Raw genomic sequence first — 19,540 nt, 5'->3', positions numbered from 1 at the left:
TAGGTTAGATATCATTAAAAAATGGGGTACTGTGAGGGTGGTGAGGCACAGGAAGGGGTTGCCCAGAGAAGCTGTGGGTGCCCCACTCAGCTTGGATGGAGCTCAGAGCAGCCTGGTCCAGTGGAAGAGGTCCCTGCCTGTGGCAAGGGAGTTGAAACAAAATGACCTTAAATGTCCATTCCAGGGCAAATTATTCTGTCATTCTGTGACTCTGTGACTGGAGAGAACTCTCTTAAAGGACACTGTTGGGGGCCTGCTCTGCATCTGTGGAACACAAGGTGCTGTGGCTTGTTCCTCATGGAAGGGTTAAAAAAGCCTTTGTAATGATATCCTTCACTTTGGTCAAGAGGAGAGAGGATTTAATGGGGATGTTGCTGAGCTAACACATCTGTGTAAGCTGCCCCAGCTGCCCTAAGCTTCACATCCACAAACATTTTCAGGGCTCCATTGTTAGCTTGATCTGGAGCCCTGCAGAGCTGTGGCTGCAGTGCCAGCCTGGTTAGAGAACTCTGCTCACATTTCCTCCATATTAAACTTCTAGGGACTTCTTGGCATGTCCTTTTCAGCTCTTACTTGCTGCAGTAGTTACAGCAGGATAACTTTAATGACTGTAAGAGTAGTTATATTTCATTAAATAATCCACAGAGGTATTTGACTGGTATCAGTCATTTCAGAGGGTGGGGTAAGCTAGAAATTTAACAGTTTCAAGGAATTACCACCCATTTTTACAGCATGTACCCTTCTTCAGCAGTGATTATTTATGGATCAGAACATGCATGGTTGCCCTTTACAGCAGCCATTATGATTTCCAAATGGCATTTTGCTGATGTGTTTGTGGCAGAGGGAACAACTGTGGTAGCCAAGTGTTGAAATCAGGCCTGACCCAGAGAAGAAATGGAACTTTCTGGTCTCACCACTGAGTCTGCTGCAGCTTTATGCCTGAGGGTAAATGCCAAGCTTCAGTCTTTGTAGTGTGGATTTTGGGCATTGCCCTGAAAAACATGTCCTTGCTGCAGGTCTGTGAGTGGCCTTCTGAAAGGAGCCATGGTCTTATGAAACTGAGACATTTTCCTACTCTAATCCTTTTCCTTTACAAAGGCAGTGGAGGGGAAGGTTCCTTCAACCCAAAGGACAGGGAATTCTCTGGGGTACCTCACTGGGATGCCTTGCTGTGCCTCTGGACCAAACTGCACCATCAGCTGGGCCACAGCCCTTTCCCAGTTCACCCAGTTGCAAATGAGCTCCAGCTTGCTCGGGCTGCTCCTGAGCTCCTCCTGTGCTCTCAGCCAGGGATGGAATGAGCCCCAGCCAGCTGGGACAGGCATTTGACCTTTTGCTGGAGATGCATGAACTTCTCTGGGCAGCAGCTGCAGTGCTCAGAGCTCCCTGCCCACAGTGATTGGGCAGCAGCACTAATGCAGTCCTGGAGCAGTTGCCAAGCTGGGATGGGGAATAAAACAAGGGGAGCAGGGAAATGTGCTGACAAATGAAGGTAGCAGGGTTTACACTGGCACTAGCCAGGCTGGAAGCTGCCTCCTCCACTGTCTTTAACTCCTGTAGCTCTCAGTTGTGGCAGAGCAGCTCTCTCAGATTTCCTTGAGCTCGTTGCAGAGCTGTGATGATGGGAAAAAATTATGTTTAGCAAAATTAAGCAGTAGTGGAGGGCAAAAACACATGTTTACTCTTAGTGGTTAATGCCACAAGAAAATTCTTTTTTTTTCTTTTTTTTTCTTTTTTTTTCTTCTTTTTTTTCCTCTCAGCTAGGAATCGTACTGTTGCTGTATCCATGAAGAAGCAGGGGTCACAAAGTGATTTAACCTGTAATCAGCAGTGGCAGAGAATTTAAAAACTGTATAGAAAAGAAACCTGATTTAGTTGAATTGGGTGGGTTTGGGGTGTTTTTGGTTTTTTCCCCAGAGGTTGAGATGCAACTGTTGGATGTTTTCTTTCAAATAAAGTATTTCTCCCATTCTGCAAGGGGAGAAATTTAAATTACCAATTCTTGAATGAATACTTCTGATAGCTCCCATGCTTTAAGGTCAATAGGTGTGATGCTGTTTTCTTTTCTTTTTAATGGCAAATCCAACTTAGATTGCTCTCCTTTTTCAAAATCCACTCACCCAGATTGCAAATTTGTCTTTTTATTGGCAAGAACAAGCTGTGTTGGGAGAGAGAGATACTGAGGAGTTTTCTTTGTGTTTGCTTTTACTTAAAGTACATTCCAGGCTGAAAGGATAGCATTTATGTAAAGTGTATAGGCTTCGAGTCCAGGCTGAAATGTGTGTTCAGATTGTGTTCCCTTAATCCTGTTTAAGGGAAGAGAGGAATCATCCACCATCAGATTAATATTGATTAAATGTCACAAGGATTATGAAAGAAACATACTGTACACTTACCAAACACTGAAATCAAGTTTAAAAGTGTGGCAGATTTATATTTTATTTCCTAAGTGTCCTCCCCAGCTGATCTGTTTGAAGCTCACACAATATTCTCCATGATAAATTTCCACTGTGTATTCCCACTTCAGGTGCTCCCCTGAGTTCCTTTGCAACTTTGCACAAGAATGTTGAGAAGAGCTTCAAAGGAATTCAGTGATGACATTGCTATTGTTGAGCTGCAGGAAAAGTGTTGAAGGACCCCAAAACTAGTCAAGAAGGAAATATCTAGAGGTCAGCATAAGTTGTAGCAACCTTTTTTCCTGTGTCTGTTCTCAGTTTGGGTGTGAGCCTGTCTGCTCTGTTTTGTTCTTCCCTTTATGTTCTCAGATAAATGAGCTGTGGCAGGGAGGCTGTTGGAGATGGTGTGACTGCAGGCACATACATCACTAATGACCCACTTGCTCCTCTCTGGGCTTGCAGCTCATCTCATTGTTTGCAAGTTTTCCAGCTTAAAACCCAGGCTCCATTGATTCCTTGGGACTCTGAGACAGAGAATTTTTTCTCCTCCACCCAGCAGGGCTGGAGTCCCAAGGAGCTCCTGTCTGGCCTAACTCAGTGCCTAAGGCTTGGCTCACTCCCTGTGTGCATACAGTGCCAAGATCAGGGGCTAAAAATGATCTGTAATAAGAAATAGAATCAGGTTTTTTTAAAAAATTATATGACTTTTTATTATAAACACTTTGTTGATGCTGCACATGATCTCATTATTGCCCTCATCATTCAGGAATTTTTGATTGCCCTTAAAAGAGCAGCTGCCCAACACTTAGACAAAAAAGGAAGACAGACAGACCTTTGCAATGAGGTGTTTTTATAGGATCCTGGAAAGAAACGTGAATGAAGCTTCATGGCTTTTGTTCAATGCACTGGCTTAACCTAACCAGGCTATTATTGGACCCTGAAATAGAGCTCTTATTGATTTCAGATTTAATGGGATTCAAGGGGAGCAACAGCAATTACTATGCTCACCCATTTAAAAACATAAATTAAGGATGAATAAGGCTTTTAAAGCTTGGAATTAGAAGAAGCAGTCACAAATAATTTTTACCTGCATTGTATTGGATTTACTTCCTGGGCCTCTGTTTGCACACACTTTCTGAGACTGTCACATATTATCCTGATGAGACCTGCAGAGGAGAGAACCTCCTCAGATGGGTGTTTTCATGAACAAATTGCTGAATGTGTCCTGATCAATAATAGTGGGAATAAAAGTAGTTTATGGAGACAACAGCACACTATACATTGCCTCTTGACTTCAGCTAGAAAAAATCACAGCAGATCCTTCTCCTTCCCCCCTCATTTGCACAGTCCTGCAGACACTAAAGAGAAGATGCACTAAGGCAAACTTAATCACCAGGTTCATCACAGGCCTCTGAGACCCCACTTTCATTTGGAAGCAGTGATATACAACACTAAAGGTCTGCTGCAGGTCTGTAATTATCACCAAAAAAATACAGAGTGGGAGAGAAATGAACAGAAAAAGGGACGTGGGGAATAGCTGACCATGTGTATCTGCTCCTGAGTGGAAACCTGATGTCTCCCTGCATTCTGCTCAGCCCAAGAGCTGCTCAGCTGATTGCCACCTACCCCTGGCAGCAGCAGCATCAATTATTAGTCTAAAATAACCTCTCATTGCATTGTATTTGAGCTCCTCTTCTCCCTCTCCCAGCAGAGAGCAGGGGGAGCCCAGAGCAGGTTCTGTGCAGAGGGAGGGGCTGTGATCAGTGCCTTGGCACAGTGGCTGAGTCCCAGCTGGCACAGGGAGCAGGGGCTGCCCTTGGCACCAGGGAAGGTGCCAGGACAGTGTCACGCAGCTCAGGCACTTGGGAAAGCAGGAGGCAGCTGGAAAAGCTGAGCACAGATTGCTGTGTTCCTGTGCTGGGAGCTGTTGCTGGCTGAGATGCACCTTCCAGCTGAGATTTGCTTCTTTCCTGGGGCATTTGTGCTCCTCCATGTCCAAACCCTAAAACTGGACTGGAAATGTTCTCTTGCCATGAGACTCTTGATTTTTGTTCTTGAATGAAGTGAGCACATACAGGGGTCTTTGACACCCCACACCTTATGCACTGCAAGGGGGGAAAAAAGCCCAAAACCCCAAAATACCCTCTGAGTGAATCTTTATGGTGATTCAAAATACTTCAGGTTGATCCTGTCATATGCTGTATAAGTTCCTGACTGATTGTATGGAATTAAGTTATTGGGCAGAGAACCAGCTAATGGAAACACATTGATGAAATCATCTTTGAGGGACATTAAATGGGACTTAAAATAAAGCTGAAATGGCTTTATGGATTTTTCAGTCAAACTGTTTATGAACATTTATCGGTGGTAAATTACACTGTGTCAGAAGAGGGAATCAGTATAATAGAAGCCTCTCTGATATAATACTGTGAGAAAGAATAATTTATTGCCTAGGGATGTACAGTACAGTGTGTTTAAATCCTAATGATATTATTGTTTTCTTCTGTCTTTGGCAGATTGCACATAAGTTACCCTTAGCAGCATCAGAGACTCTCATATGATGAAAAAAAAAATTAGTACTTTGCAATGAAATAGAAATTTTCTGTATGTGTTTTTCATGGCAGATAGAAAATGTTTTAATAACAGATAATTCAGGAAGCAGAAACTGTGTTGTACAATAATAAATGTAGGTTACATTGGCTTTTTACTCAGTAAAAGATGTAGGGGGATAGAGCAGCTTTGATTGAAAAGGGTGATTGTAGCAGTTGATTCTTGAACTGTTGGAGCTGTTTGTTAATACCATTTGCCAAAACCCATCATTTCTCAGGTAGAGGACTGTGAAAATAAGACTAGAGGAATGCAAGACTAGAAGGAAATTGCTGGTCCTGAAAATACTGCCCCTTGGTTCTGGAACACCAGTTCTTTTCGTCAGGCATTTCTCAGATCTGTCATATTGTCTGTCCCATCTAACTGAAAAGCTGCTCCCATTGTAGCTCCTCTTTTGGCTAGAAAACCCTCACTTTCCTTCCCAAATAGGCTCAGGACCGGTTTACTGCTACTCAAATAAGCACTGGCTCTCAGATAAACATTGGCTTAGGACCAGTAGTTCCTTTCCCTTGGTGTTATTTGCCCTCCTGATGGATTTGTGCTCAGCATGAGGATCCTTCCCCAGCACACCATGCTGCTCAGCTGCACAGCCAGCTCCTTCCAGGCTCCTTTTATAGGACAGACAGATTTCTGTTTGTGCAGTCACGACAGTTTTTCCTCTCTGGGGATCAGCAGAGGGGGCACACAATAGTTTGAAGATTCACTGATGATTCTTAAAATAATGTGGTTTCCTTTTTTTTGTGTTTATGTGTTCCTGTCAGACTTTCTTCTTGCCTTTCAGTTTAATGTCATGTTTGCCTTCCCTTTGACTCTGTCACACTGCCATAAATCATGAGCAGCATTCAGCTTTTATCCAGGGATATTATATCTTGGAAACCTCCAACATGTAGAAGAAATTTTTCCTGCTTTCTAAGCACATCACCTTGGACTTCATATTTTCAATCATTTGTTACTCCATAACATCCCAATTTCCTTCAGCAGAGCTGGAATAGCCCAATTCAGTGACAACAGCACATTTCCCTCAAACTTTCCTTCCTTTTTTTGCCAAAGCCTTGAGTCACAGTTGGATTCCATGATCTTCAGAGTCTTTGATTCAGTGATTCTGTGATTCTAAAACCACAAAATGAGGTCACTTCCTCCAGCTTTCACTTTCAACACCATCCAACACTGATGCTGTCAGAGCCTGGCTGGGGACTTCCACAGTGGCCAAAAGCCAAACTTTGACACAAATATCCAGTGGAGCTGAATTAGTCCAAGGCAGTTTTTCCCCTCGTGAGCTGCTGATCCCCCAGGCAGAGATTGAGACTCTCCAGTGTAGGATAGAGGGGGCTGGAGGGAGGAGGCCCAGAAAATTCCCAATAGCACAGAAAAAAGAGGATATTTCTTTACTGAAATCCTCATGCAGTGGGGTGAAACCACAGGGAGAACTTCCCCAGAGTATTGAATTCATCCATCAGCCCCCTGCTGCAGAAAGGGGACACTTAGGACGAGGATTAGGTGAGGTGAAGGGAGTTTATCAGTGTTTCTGATAAACCTTCTCTGCCAGCTCAAGGGTCCCTCAGCTGCTGACAGCCAGAGCCAAGGGAGGGATGTCTCAGTCCTGGTCCCTCAGCATCCCCTCGTGTCTGGTGTCCTGCTCAGTGACAGAGACAGGTGGCCCTTTGGGAAATTCTGTGTTATTAAAGAAGAATATGAATTATACAGTCAAGGCAGAAAGCCTTATCAAGGCAGGTAGCATTCACTTCAAATTCAGATCAAAGGAGGGAAACAGAAGGGTTTGGAAATCTCATTCCTGTTCCCAGTGCATGAGGGACTTTTTAATGGATTTGGCAAGAAGGGAGGCAGGAAAAGAGGGCTTGAGAACTGTGTAGGAAGGGAAGACAAGAAAATGGAAGAACAAGTACCCAGCTCTTTAATTTTCAGCTTCCTTGAAATGACTGCATTGGGGTTTTCATTGACCTTGGTTCCAAAGTTGCTTCCTGAATTTAATCTAAAAAATGAAAGCCTGGAAAACCCCAAGTTTAGGAGTAAGTTAAAGTTTCTCCTTATTCTGCAGGCACTTTGGTTACAGGCAGGTAGTTATTTTGAGTTTGCATGACTTGAGTATCCAACTTAAGATGTCTAAAAATAAATTAAAATGCCCAGCATAAAGTCACCATTTAAGCCATGTTGGGTGGAAAGGGTACAAGGATATCTGGGTGCATCTCTCCAGCTGCACCTCCTCATCCTCCTTCCCTCAAAAATCACTGTTCCATTATGCAGATAAGTGCAGGCTGGATGTTTTGCTACATTGCATTGCAAAGCCAAGAGCCAAGGCAATTGTGTTGGATAAAGCAGAGATTTAAATCATTTGGAAACTGTTGAGAGAGGACAGATCTGATAGAAGCAACCTTCATGGCTGGCAAGTTACAGCTGCTTATGACAACTTGTAACAATGAAAGCTTATAGTAAAGTTAAAAGCTCAGTATCTGTATTGTGCCATAGGATCAGCTTCAATCCCCAAGTATAAACCTTCAAACTTTAGGCTGATTTTATCATCTTTCAGTTTACTTTGGTTTTTTCTGGGTTAAAAAGAGTTGGGTAGCTTTTTATAAATGTTAGAGTGCTTGTTTTCATTCTGATTTTTTTTTTTCTTTAACACATTGGGACAGCTTAGTTAATTTATTACAGTACAAAGAAAGTGTAGTCATACTGCAGTTGTAGGTGTTTCTCACTTATGGCAGCAGTTACAGCAGAAAGTTGTCTTGATTTTGGACCATCTCAGAACATCTGCTATTCTGTAATGATGACTTTCAAACTGCACACAGGGAACAGTTACAACAGCATGTGTTAGGAGTGCTCTCAAACTCTACATGTAAAAGTTTCCATCAGGATCTGTAGTTTGCACCAATAACTTTATCAGACTAAAATCTAAAGAAATAAAAAAATGCCAGGAGTGCTGTCTGCATGCTAACACTGAAATTGCTGTGATGACTGCTGGTAAAGAGTGACTAATTGTTCACAGCGTGTCTGAAGGCAAGACCACAGGTTTGAATTTAAGAATATAGGTCATACATGCTCATTGGCTTGGCAGCTATATATTGGAGAACGGGAACATTAATTTCTAGTGCACACACTCGGTGTGTGAGGCAGTTAGTGCCACTCTCAGCTGTGTTTTAATTGGAAGTTTCAGTGGGAGCAGGAACGTGATGTTCTGCAGCAGAGAGTCAGTGACAGCACCTGGGGACTCCTGTGCTCCAACAGAGTATTTTAAAAGTAGAACAGGTTCAGGAGAAATAAAGCAGTGAGAAGTCCAGAGGATTTGCTTCACAGTGATTGATTCAGAAAGCTCAGAACTTCTCAGAGAATCAGAGCAGGCTGGGGGCGTTGGGTCACCATCGGTGTCTGACTAAAGCCTCCTCATGCAGGGCTGGTTGGCACACAAGGACTGGAGAAGATTCAGTGGGGGAAAGATGAAATGGGGCCATTTCAGACTAGATACACAATTTAAATGAGAACAGTCAGTGGAAAGGGTTGCCAGAGGGTGGCAGGGCCTTGGCTCACAGCAGTGATGTGAGGAGAGCACATCTTTCTGGAGGAGAGAGAGCAGGGTTGGTCACAGTATATGGACCCAGTTCAGGGATGGCTGGGTGAAATGGCCCAGCTGGGCTGTGCAGGTGGCCATGAAGAGGATTGCAGGGGTCTGGAACACAGACAAGCTGTTTGTAGTACCCAGCAGGTCACAGGTCTAAAGCCAGTCAGCAAATGGGCCAGTGCAGCTTCCCCATTGTCTCTGAGAGAAGGGGGAATGAGCAGAAGTTAAATAATTTCTGGGTCACACATTGAACTGGTGGCCAGGCTGGGACTGGGGCAGGGTCTGCTTGTGCTGCCCTGCATGAGGCTGCACCTCCCTCCTTTTGCCCAGGCAAGAGCACAGCCTGACTGGAGAGGTGCTTGCAGGGATCCAGTCAAAATCTGCTTTTCTCCCTTGAGCATCTCTGGGAGCCCAGTGAAAGAAATGATGTTGTAACATGCATCCATGTTCTTCCATGAGGAAAGCAGCTGGATTAGATGCCTGGTTAGCAAAGGGTGTTTTTTCCAAGCTCCCTGCATCAGCAGCCTCTCCCCAGGCTGGGCTGCAAGCACCTGCTTTTCCAGCCAGAAGTGCAGAATACAGGCAAACCCCACGTGCAATCAAGGCAACCCATTGCAGATGAACAAGGTCTGGCTTTTCTGGGGACAGAAGGGATGTGCAAGAAAGGCATGGGGTCAGGCAATGGGTTAAATTGCACCTAGGTATGATTTGACAATCACTCCCCTGATAACAGCTTATAATGTTTACAATTTGTCTTCTGTTTTGTTTTGTGATTTCAGGAGCAGAAGGCACAGTGTTCCCTAAATCTATAGAAACTCCCAATGTCAGGGCAGACCCCTTCAAGGAACTAAGGTAAACTTTGGAATATGGTTTAATGGTAACTCAGTGGAGCCTTGTTGGAGTTGTGCTTACTGCTGGGCATCATTTCTGCTTTTGCATAAGAGCTTGGGGATTCTCTTTGGAAGGTATCACAAGAGAGGATGCCATGGAAGAGAAGGGACCTGCCATATTTACATGTGATGTCACCAAATTAAAGGCAATCACAGGACATGAGAGCAGCATTTCTGCTCTGCAATGTGCTCTGCATACCTTGGGCTCAGCATTTGGAAAAAAAAAAAATTGAGTAATCTTCTCCTGGTTGTGCAGGGAGGTGCTGCAGGCTGTGCTGGATCACAGGGAGTAGCAGCAGGCAAAAGGATAATGCCCTCCAATGTTATCTGACTTGCAGAACTGCAAACCCTCCCTGACCTACACAGGGCACAGCTGTGCACATGTGTAACTGCTGACACTTGCAGAGATGCCAATTGTTGACAGCATTGTGCCATGGAGGAATAAACAGCTCAGCCCTCAAGCTAAGGCCAGGTGTTATATTTACTTATTTTTTAAATAATTTTTAAAAGGTGTGGCACTACAGGTTAACTTGAATCACTAGCTTCTGGAAAGATACTAATCATATGGCCTAAAAAATTATTGACTGAATCTCCTGATATCTTCTGACCAAGAGTGCTGTAGAGGTTTGCCTCAATACTCAAATTATCCCTCCTTAGAAAAAGAGAGTGTGGTATTTGCAGGGCTCCCCAGATGGAGGAGAAATTGAGAATCTCCCTGTTCTCAGAAGGCTAATTTATTATTTTATGATATTGTATCATATTAAAGAATGCTATACTAAAACTATACTAAAGAATAGAGAAAGGATACAGATAGAAGGCTAAAGGATAATAATGAAAAACTCCTGACTCCTTCCAGGGTCCCGACACAGCCTAACCATGATTGGTCATTAAGTCAAAACAACTCACATGTTGGATAAACAATGTCCAAACCACATTCCAAAGCAGCAAAACACAGGAGAAGCAACTGAGATAATATTGTTTTCCTTTTTTTTCCTGAGGCTTCTCAGCTTCCCAGGAGAAGAAATCCTGGCAAAGGGATTTTTCCGAAAATATGACAGTGTCAGAGAGAGAAATATAAAAATAAAAACAATTTTAAAAAAAAAGCAGAAGGACATTTTGTCCTTAAATCTTGGGTTGCCATCTCTCCTTTGCTGGAAAGGGCTGGGGATGGAGCAATCCTGAGCCAGCTGAAGTTGAGCACAAGTGCTGCTGCTTTACTGCAGATGCAGGGGGCTGAGAGAGAGCAGCTCTCATGGATTCCCATGGCCCAGCTAGGTCACCAGGGAAGATGACAAATATCCCACCTGCCTTCCCTTGGGTCTGTCTCTACCTTTCAGTTTCCCCCAGGAAACCCTTAATTGTTCCCATTCCCCACTCTGGGGATCATCTGTCAGGAGCAGGAGCAGTGGAGGCATGGTTGGGTTTGTTGTGGAAGTTTGTTCTCTTCCTCCAGGCAGAGACTTGAACCCTGCCTCGTGGTTTTCCCAGTCTGGGTCTGCTTCCTTTAAAAAAAGAGGAAATGTGGTCTTTACTCTCTGACAGGCAGCTGGCAGGGCAGGGGCTGCTGTGGGCAAAGGAGACTGAGGGCAGGGAGTGGTGGGGCAAGGCTCTCCAATTCCCTGGAAAAGCCAAGCAAAGGCACCAGCAAATGGATTTCTAGGTGACCTCCAGGTGACAGAAGCTTTCTGGCACAGCCTATGTTTACTGACATTTTCGTTTTTAAAAAAAAACAACTGCAAGATCATGGTTAAAATACCCAATACCATCTCCAAAATTTACAGGAACCAAAATTTACAAAACCAGGTCTTGAGTAATGCAAAAGAGATGCAGGATTTAGGTCCAAGTTTGTGATGATTTAAGACTTTTCTGAAATGGGAAGGGGGGGGGAAACCCAAATAAGTGTAGGATGTGGTATTGGAGGGGAAAAATGTGAATTGAAAGAGCCTTAACCTGATTGACTATGCTTCTGTTCCAAAGCAAATTAAGCTAAATGAAATTGAAATGAATTAATGGCAGTATCCATGCAAGGGATTGATTCAGTATATTTGATCTGCTTTAAATTCATGTTGTTATTTCACTTGTTTTATGTGGAGAGCTGTTAGGTAACTGATTTCCTTTCGAATTAGTGGACTGAGTGAAAAAAAATCCTTTAAAATCTGTTGTGGTTTTTGTATTTTTTTTAAAGGAAAATTACTGAATAGCATTTAGCTGGGGGAAAAAAAGTCCCAGAAAGTGCTAAAACACTTTGTGTGCTTCTGACAAGTTTATCTTGGCAAAAAATAAATGTTTTTACAGCATCCTGAGGAGAAAAGAGCCAGTGGTGGCAGTGTGTAGGGAAAGCAAGGTTTTCCAAGAACAAATGCTCTGCTGCTCCCCAGACCAAGATCCATCCATTTCTCTCTCCATGCTGGATCATTGGCTGCTTCTTAGGTAAAACGGTGCCTTTTGGGGGCAGTACAGAGTTAATAGTGAAAATAATCTCACTCTGAGGGGAGATTTTTTGCTTCCTTCCTATTTTGATAGCAGAGTGTGTGCATAAGGTGTCCTTTTTGCCTATTTACAAAGATGCTGCAGTGAAATGGGGCTGGATGAGATGGGCCCTGAGCTGTCGCACATTGCTGGGGAAGCAGCAGTGAAATCACACCCTCAGCAGCTGGCTTGCCTCTAAAATACCTTTTTCTGTAATAAATAGTGCTTTCTTTCCTGCTTAGGCTGAACTTCTCAGGTGGAAAGTGCACATTCAGCTGCTGCAGGTGCCCCCAGGCACCACCAGCCTCCATCTTTATCCTAAAGCAAGGATTGTGATCCATTGGGGAATTCTCCCTTTGCTCTTGTCAGTGTCCACTCCTTTTGTTAGATTCCAAAATGAGGTGGCAGCTGTCACAGAGAGAGGGGACCAGCTCCTCCTGTCACAGCTGGGACTCAGGACAGCTGGGTGTCCTCCTTGCCTTCCTCCTCTCCTGGACAGACAGACTGGCAGGACAGACAGGACTCATGTCCCCAAGGGCTGCAGTCACACCTGTGTGCCACCACAGCTGACACTCTCCAGGTGACAGGACACTTGTTCTCAGCAGGCTTTCTGTCCCTTTGGCTGTGAATGGTTTTCATCATTCAGCTTTATTGGTAAATCAGCTGCTCTTCCAGGTGCTCATCATCCTGGTGATCCTCTTGGCTCAGTGTCCTTTTTAAAACATTTTTGCAGTGGTTTAGGAGAGAATCCCAGTGGGAATACGTGCACAGCCTTTTCCTGACATGCTGAGCCTCTCTCAAGGCTCCAAGATTTGCTTTTGTGCTGGTTTGAGCCAGCACTGGACTTTGCTGCAGACAGACTCAGGAACCCTAAGATATTCCTGCACTGTGCTAGGAATGCCAGAGCTCATTATTGTCTTGTTTAATTCTGAGTGTAATTAACAGCTCATGTTTCTTACCTAGACTCTACAATATTCTTTAAAAGTGACCTAAAAACTAGAGAAGGTTGACAAATTTTTTATTTACTTTTGTGAACTTCTTCATGTTTTTACATATTTAAGGTAATTGTAGACTCCTGATTGTATTTGTTGTTGTTTGTTGGGTTCTAAACTGGTCAAAAGCTGTAAAAAGGAAAGCAAACAAATCCAAATTAATTTTAAATACTTGGGATGTTTAGCATTGCCATCTGGTATCGTCCCAAAATAGTTTAGGGGGAGGGCTTGGGAGATTTGTTTGGACATTGAAATATTTGTACTCATCTGCATTGATGCCTTTTAAAGCAGGTTGGTGCCTTTGACATATGGTAATGTGATTGCTTATGTATAAAAGTTGAATTCAATATGACCTTTTCTCACTGGATTGTTTGAGTAGCACCCAAGTAACTTGTCAAGAGGCTGCCTTGAGAACCTCTCCTTGACATTGGCAGGAATCACCTGCCTTTTTCTATTTACATTCCTCCAAAAAACAAATACATGCCAGAGATGCAAACAGAAATTGTCCATCAAACACCAGATCAGCACTCTGCAGAGGTGAGGGATGAAGGCTGGGCTAGCCAGTGAATAAGGAAGAAGGAAATAGTTTGAGGGGAAAGGATTAAAAGATGGGTGATGAAATATAAAAGTCTCAGGAGGATGCTGTTAAAGTGCCAGGTGCTGGAGGCTGGGGGGGTTGGAGCAGAGCTGCCTGAAGTACAAATGTCCAGCTCTTGCTGCAGCTTGGAAACCTGCTCTAGGGTATTTCTGTTCCCAGAGTTAAATAAAAGGAAACCAGACAGCATGAAATTCACTCCATGAGGGGCAAGCACACACCTGGAATTCATCCACAGATACTGTAGGTTGAAAATGCAGTAAATTGCTCATCCAAGGCCGGGAAGCCAGGGGATGACTGTTTTTTCTATAATGCACAAATACAGTTAAGGGAGAATTAATCCCTTGGGCTTAAAGGGGTAATTTTTGGCTAAAGTTAATTATGAAGCACTGAAAGCACGAAATGGCAGATGAAATGTGCTTGCTGCTTGATTTTATTAGTGCAATTCCACCTCACCACATAGAGTACTGAACTATCCAAATAGTCCAAGTGAGACCTATTGTAACAAAAAACAATTTAAATGCAGTGCTGAGCTAACGTAACAAGACTCATTTTGAAAAACACAAATTCTTACCAAGTTAAAGTTTCTGTCAGCTGTGTTTCATAAGGCACCATAGATAAGTAGGTACAAAAATAATATTTCTGTCTAAAACCAATTACATTAATAATGATTAAGAGGGGGAAAAATGAGAGGAAATGCGAAAAATGAATGGTATAAAAGAGGAAGTAATTGGTGAGAAATGAAAGTCATTTATAGAGAGTAATATATGATACTGAAACACTGTTTGTTTCACAGTGAACACTTGTGGATTCCTGTGAGGTGTCAGCAAGGGGGAGATGACCACTGAACCCTTGTACAGTGCTGGTGTTATTTTCTGATTGTTTTACCAGCAGGGATGCAATTTATTTCTCTGTTATACCAATGCAATCCCAATAATTTTGGTAGTCCTACCAGCTGAAAAGACAACAGATTTTCCTTGGGATGAGTTTACCTTCACACTGTAACAAACATAACTACTTTCAGTTCCTTTCAGGCAGGTTAAATGTATACAGCCATCTCCACTAAAGCCATCACAAACTTATTCATACACAATTAAAAGGAGACACTAGGTTCCTGGTTTCTAAACTTCAGGCTCATTTCAGTGCCCTGTGGTGAGTTGCTTTTGAATCCTCATCACCTCATTTTCTGTTTGAGACCACCACATGTGATTTAACAATTTTCCCATGGCAGCTGAGACTTCCTGACTCTTGCTGTTGGAGAGACGTTCTCAGAGCAGAATTCACACTGATTTTGCAGCCACTTTGCTTCAGTATTTTGTCCTGTTGACATCCCTTCAAATCTGCTGCCTGTTTGTCTCTTACAAAAGACAAGCCACAGCCCTCCCAAGCCAAAGGCAGCCTTTCCACAGCCTCCTGGGTGCATTAAGGTGTATTTATACCATTGGATATAAGGACTGGAGTTGAGGAAGCAGTTGATTGCTGGGGCTTTCCATCTGTTCAAGTATTTCTCTTGCAAAGAGAAGGAGAGAGGGGAGTTGCTGTTCCTTTTCCTTACCCCAGCAAACCTTCCCTTAATGGCCTTCCTCTCTTTTCACACCCAGCACCAGGAAGAGTGGGTTTAGCTCTTGGTGTCCTTCCCTTCCCTGTTTTCAGTGGGTGAAGCCTCAATCTGGATGAGCTGCTCAGGAGGGAAATGCAGAGGTGTTAGTGGGGTTGTGCTGATTTATCCCAGCTGGATAAACCATGGCTCTGCCCTGTTCCCTTATCCCAGCTGGATAAACCATGGCTCTGCCTTGTTCCCTTATCCCAGCTGGATAAACCATGGCTCTGCCTTGTTCCCTTATCCCAGCTGGATAAACCATGGCTCTGCCCTGTTCCCTTATCCCAGCTGAATAAACCATGGCTCTGCCTTGTTCCCTTATCCCAGCTGGATAAACCATGGCTCTGCCCTGTTCCCTTATCCCAGCTGGATAAACCATGGCTCTGCCTTGTTCCCTTATCCCAGCTGGATAAACCATGGCTCTGCCCTGTTCCAGTGCTGCTGATGGCATCTGTCCACAGGCAGATCCTCTTCACAGAGGACTATGGATGGTGAAGGCAGGTTTGGCAGGAAGGTGCTTTGGACTCAGTGTATTGCTGAAGTAAAAAACAAATTCAGGAAAAAAGGCAAAGCAGCTGGAATTGGTGGTGAAGCAGCCTGCAGAGTGTGCTGGGGTCTTCCCAGAGTCCCCCCTGTCCCCTGTGCTGCTGGCACATTCCATCAGAGCTTTGTGACCCTTCAAGTGAGAGCAGGAGTGAGAATGGGGAAGGAAAGGACAGATTTCTACAGGAAATTGCTACCAAATAGCATTGCCTATGGGATAGAGAGCAGTGGGAATATCCTTCTTGTTTGCTGGTTAAGGCACCAAAATATGTGGGAAGATACTCAAGATTCATCTTTTTCTGCCCATATTAAGCAGCACAATTGCAACTGGAGCAATGGCTCCAGACAGAGACCAGTTTAACTCTTCTGGGCCCTGAGCAAACCCCAACAGCTGGGTTCATAATTCTCTCCCTGCATTTATTCTGTGGGGGTTTCCTAATACAAATAAAGTTTTTTCCTGGGAGATATTAATCGTCAGTCCTGGCTATTATCTCAGATTGAATTCCTTTGCTGTGTACAAGATCTGTATCTTGCCTTGCTGCCTTGTGCCCAGGTTTGTCATTAGCTTTCAACAGCAGAATGTCACTTGCTCCATAATCAGAGCATCCATCTGACCTTCGAGTGCTGCTCACAGAGGTGTGTGAGCCAGAAATCCTCTGGGACTTGAGAGAAAGCCCATCCCTGTGACCAATCTGTACAGTCAGACATGCAGATGTATCCATTTGAATTACAAAAAAGTGAGCTTGTTTGGCTTTTTTTAACTCTCTGTGCAGTACACTGCTAACCTTGAGTAGAAAATAGATGCTAATAAATGCAAGGTCTTAAAAATGTGAATTATAGCCATTTCACACTCCATGGCAGACTCACACTGGTGAAATGGCTTAATACTTAATTACAATGCTTGTCCTTCTCTCAAGTGCAGATGACATTCCTCAGATAGATTTTGCAACGACATCTGTGGAAATAAGTTGTGAAACTAATTAGTTATTCATATAATACAGAATATTGACTCCACACTGATTAAAGGGATGTGGTGACACATCTAACATGATGTATCTGTCGAGTGGGTTAGTCTGAGGTGGTATTTTTGGAAGGTCTTACAGAAAATTATGAAAATACCATTTGGCCTCTGGAATGCAGATGTTTATGGGAAATGTTGCCTTTCATTTACATTTTGATAATGTTTTAGGAGGACTGCCATGCTCTGGAGTGACACTGTGCCCTGCCATCTCAGCTTCAGGCTCTGAGTACCATTTTGGGGGTGCCAACAATAAAAAAGTCTGCAGGTTATTGACTACCTGCAGCCATTAGTGCTCTAAAAGCAATCATTAGACAGCTACCCAGAGAGATGGGCAAGGAAACTGTTGGGTTTTTTTTTTTCAGTGTTTTCCTTGCAGCAGAGCTTGGCTGGAGCTGCTGTTCCTTAGGGCAGTCAGGAGATGCTGCAGCAGGAATCAGTTGGTGCTGCTGCTCAGGAATCCTGCATTTGTCACGCTCTGTGAAAGGCCCAGAAACCATTCTTTTATCATAACATTTGTACTTGAGATAGAGCTATTTGTACTGAGGGTATTGAGCATGAAATACAGAAGTAAATAGAAAGTTGGCAAGGAAAGCACCTTACCCACCTATCACTGTGATCCCAATCCTTTGCAAATACTGTGATATTTAGGATGTAATCATATTCAAAATGACTGAATAGCTCAGAAGAGAAGGAGATTTTCCTTTGAACACTGTTCTTATCTTAAAGAAATGAGAGGAATGTAATCCACTGAGCACCATGTTTGCTTTTGGGTAGAAAAATACCTGGTTTTCTTTAATATTTCTCTCTATCCCTTCATACGTCTCTCCAGCTGTGCATCACATATTCCTAAAACCCCAAGTGAAGAGCAAAGCAGGCAAAATAAAAATCTCTGCGTTATTCAGCAGTCAGAACGTGCTTTTAAGAAGGAATATCTCCCTGCTAAGGCTGCACCTGTGAGCCTGGGAGCTGTCTGCAGGCAGAGCTCCCTGTTCTCACTGTGCTGAGCCCAGCACAGGAACCACAGCTGGGATTTCACCTGCTGAACTGCAGCAGTGCACAAGCAGCTTCCTGAAAATGAGGCATTTAACACAAACTTCTCATTAACCTGATACAAAATAGGGGAGGACAGTTCAGACACTTCACTGCCCAAGTGAGGAGTTCCTCAGGGTTTTGTTTCCTGCTGCCCTTTGCTGGTGCCAGAGGGTTTGGCTGGGCCACAGCAATAATGTTTATTAGTTTGAGTGAGGGACTTGGAGCTACAGAAGTCCCCTGTGAATAAAAAGGACATTTTTACAAATACACTAATTGTACTTCAGGCAGTAGTCAGGAATCAATAGCTGCTGCATAACCTTATTAAAGAGAGGGGAAATATGTGTCCACAACTACAGTGGGGTCCTTCCTTTTGAAAGCAGTATTTTGTATCTACTTATTAAGAGAAATGACAGATGTTCACCATGCCTAAAGAATCTTTATTCTGAATTTGTTTCATGTGGAATAGAGTTGCTCTCTTTAGGCCAAACAGGAGTAGCTACGTCCTTTCATCATGAATTGATTTTATCTTTTTCATGTGTGGTGACTGCCACTGCTCTGCTTCTCTTGTGTATGGATTTATCCCCTGGGTTATTGGGGCACCTCTGGCTGTCTTGAATTGTGATAATTTCTGGCCAAATAGTATTGCTGAGTTTACACTGAAGGAATGACACTGCCAGCTCTGGAGTGGGGTTTGGAATCAGCGTGTGGCTCATGAGAATCCCTTCCCAAAAGTGACCAGCAGCCAAACCTGGCCATTCTTTGCACAGTCCATAGTTGCTCCTCTGGTCTCTACTTTAATTAGAGTGATCAGAATACATTATCAGAGTGTGAGCATCAGCTGTGGGCTGCCCTGCCCTGCCTGGGCTCAGCAGTGGTGCCTGGAGGAGGTCGCTGACCCATCTGGCACCTTGTGTCCTGTGAAGGGAGGAAAGGAAATGCAGAATCTCCTTTGTGCAGCCAGGGTGGGTCCTTTTTCTCATCTCCAGATTTCACAGCCTCATTTCCAGGTTCTCCTGACAAGTCTGAAGCTGGCAGTCCCTGCTCTGCCTTCCTAGCCTGAGGTGGTGTTGGAGTGACTCAGTGTAAAAAAGGAGCATTTTTGGGGCCATACTTGTGAAAGCACCGTGTTAAAGGTGGAGCACTGGTTTGAAAGGCAAAGTGGCAGCCACCATTTCATCTGTCCCAGAGCTATAAATACACACCCCAATACACACACACAGCCTTGCTGGCAAGGAAAATAGTGCTCTGTTTGACTTCAGCTGCACAAGAACATCCTTGGATAGAAGAAGCCCTAAAAAAAAACCTTAAAAGCTTTTCTTTCACATGATGCTGTGTGGCTTCAGGGCCATGCAGGAGATGAGGAAGCAGGAATGGGATTGCACCCCAGTAAAAGTCCAAAAGCTGATGAGTGGCCTCAGGAAAGCCTGAAAAGCACAGAAATGCTGTGCAGTTCTCCAGAAAGAGGCAAAAACCCCAGTGTGGGGGCAGGAGGTGCAGAAGGAGAGGAGCTTTGCCCTGGCTTAGGCAAACAGGGATGGGTGCTGGCATCTTGGGACCCTCCTGGAAATTCTTCCTCCAGCTGAAACTCAGCTGCAACTCCCTGTTCTCTGTTGAGGTGACCTCAGTTCATGAGTTATCTCTGTGAAACAGAGCATAATTCTTTTTCTTTTTGCAAAACAAAAAGAAAAACACATTCTCTGCCTTCTTGCCTGGTTTCATGTCATTAAGGAAGGCTGGCTGAGGACATGTTATACAGTGGCACAAGGGAATCAAGCAGGAAAGTAAACTGAAAAACCCCAAACTTAGGCCATCAAGGATCAT

The 19,540-nt window shown here is 43.8% G+C and overlaps 1 protein-coding gene across 8 annotated transcripts in view; it reads left to right on the top strand.

Moving 5' to 3' along the window:
- The window catches only part of SGCD (sarcoglycan delta), a 307,095-nt gene that overhangs the window by 258,711 nt on the left and 28,844 nt on the right, over positions 1–19,540 (top strand). For all 8 annotated transcript variants that reach the window (XM_077186367.1, XM_077186366.1, XM_054642995.2 and 5 more), the window contains one exon: positions 9,357–9,429. In XM_077186367.1, the coding sequence (XP_077042482.1) occupies positions 9,357–9,429 (73 nt within the window). The remainder of the gene's footprint in view (positions 1–9,356; positions 9,430–19,540) is intronic.

Source organism: Agelaius phoeniceus, chromosome 15 (genome assembly GCF_051311805.1).
Source record: "Agelaius phoeniceus isolate bAgePho1 chromosome 15, bAgePho1.hap1, whole genome shotgun sequence".
NCBI lineage: Eukaryota > Metazoa > Chordata > Aves > Passeriformes > Icteridae > Agelaius > Agelaius phoeniceus.
This window is presented reverse-complemented; position numbering and strand designations above follow the sequence as displayed.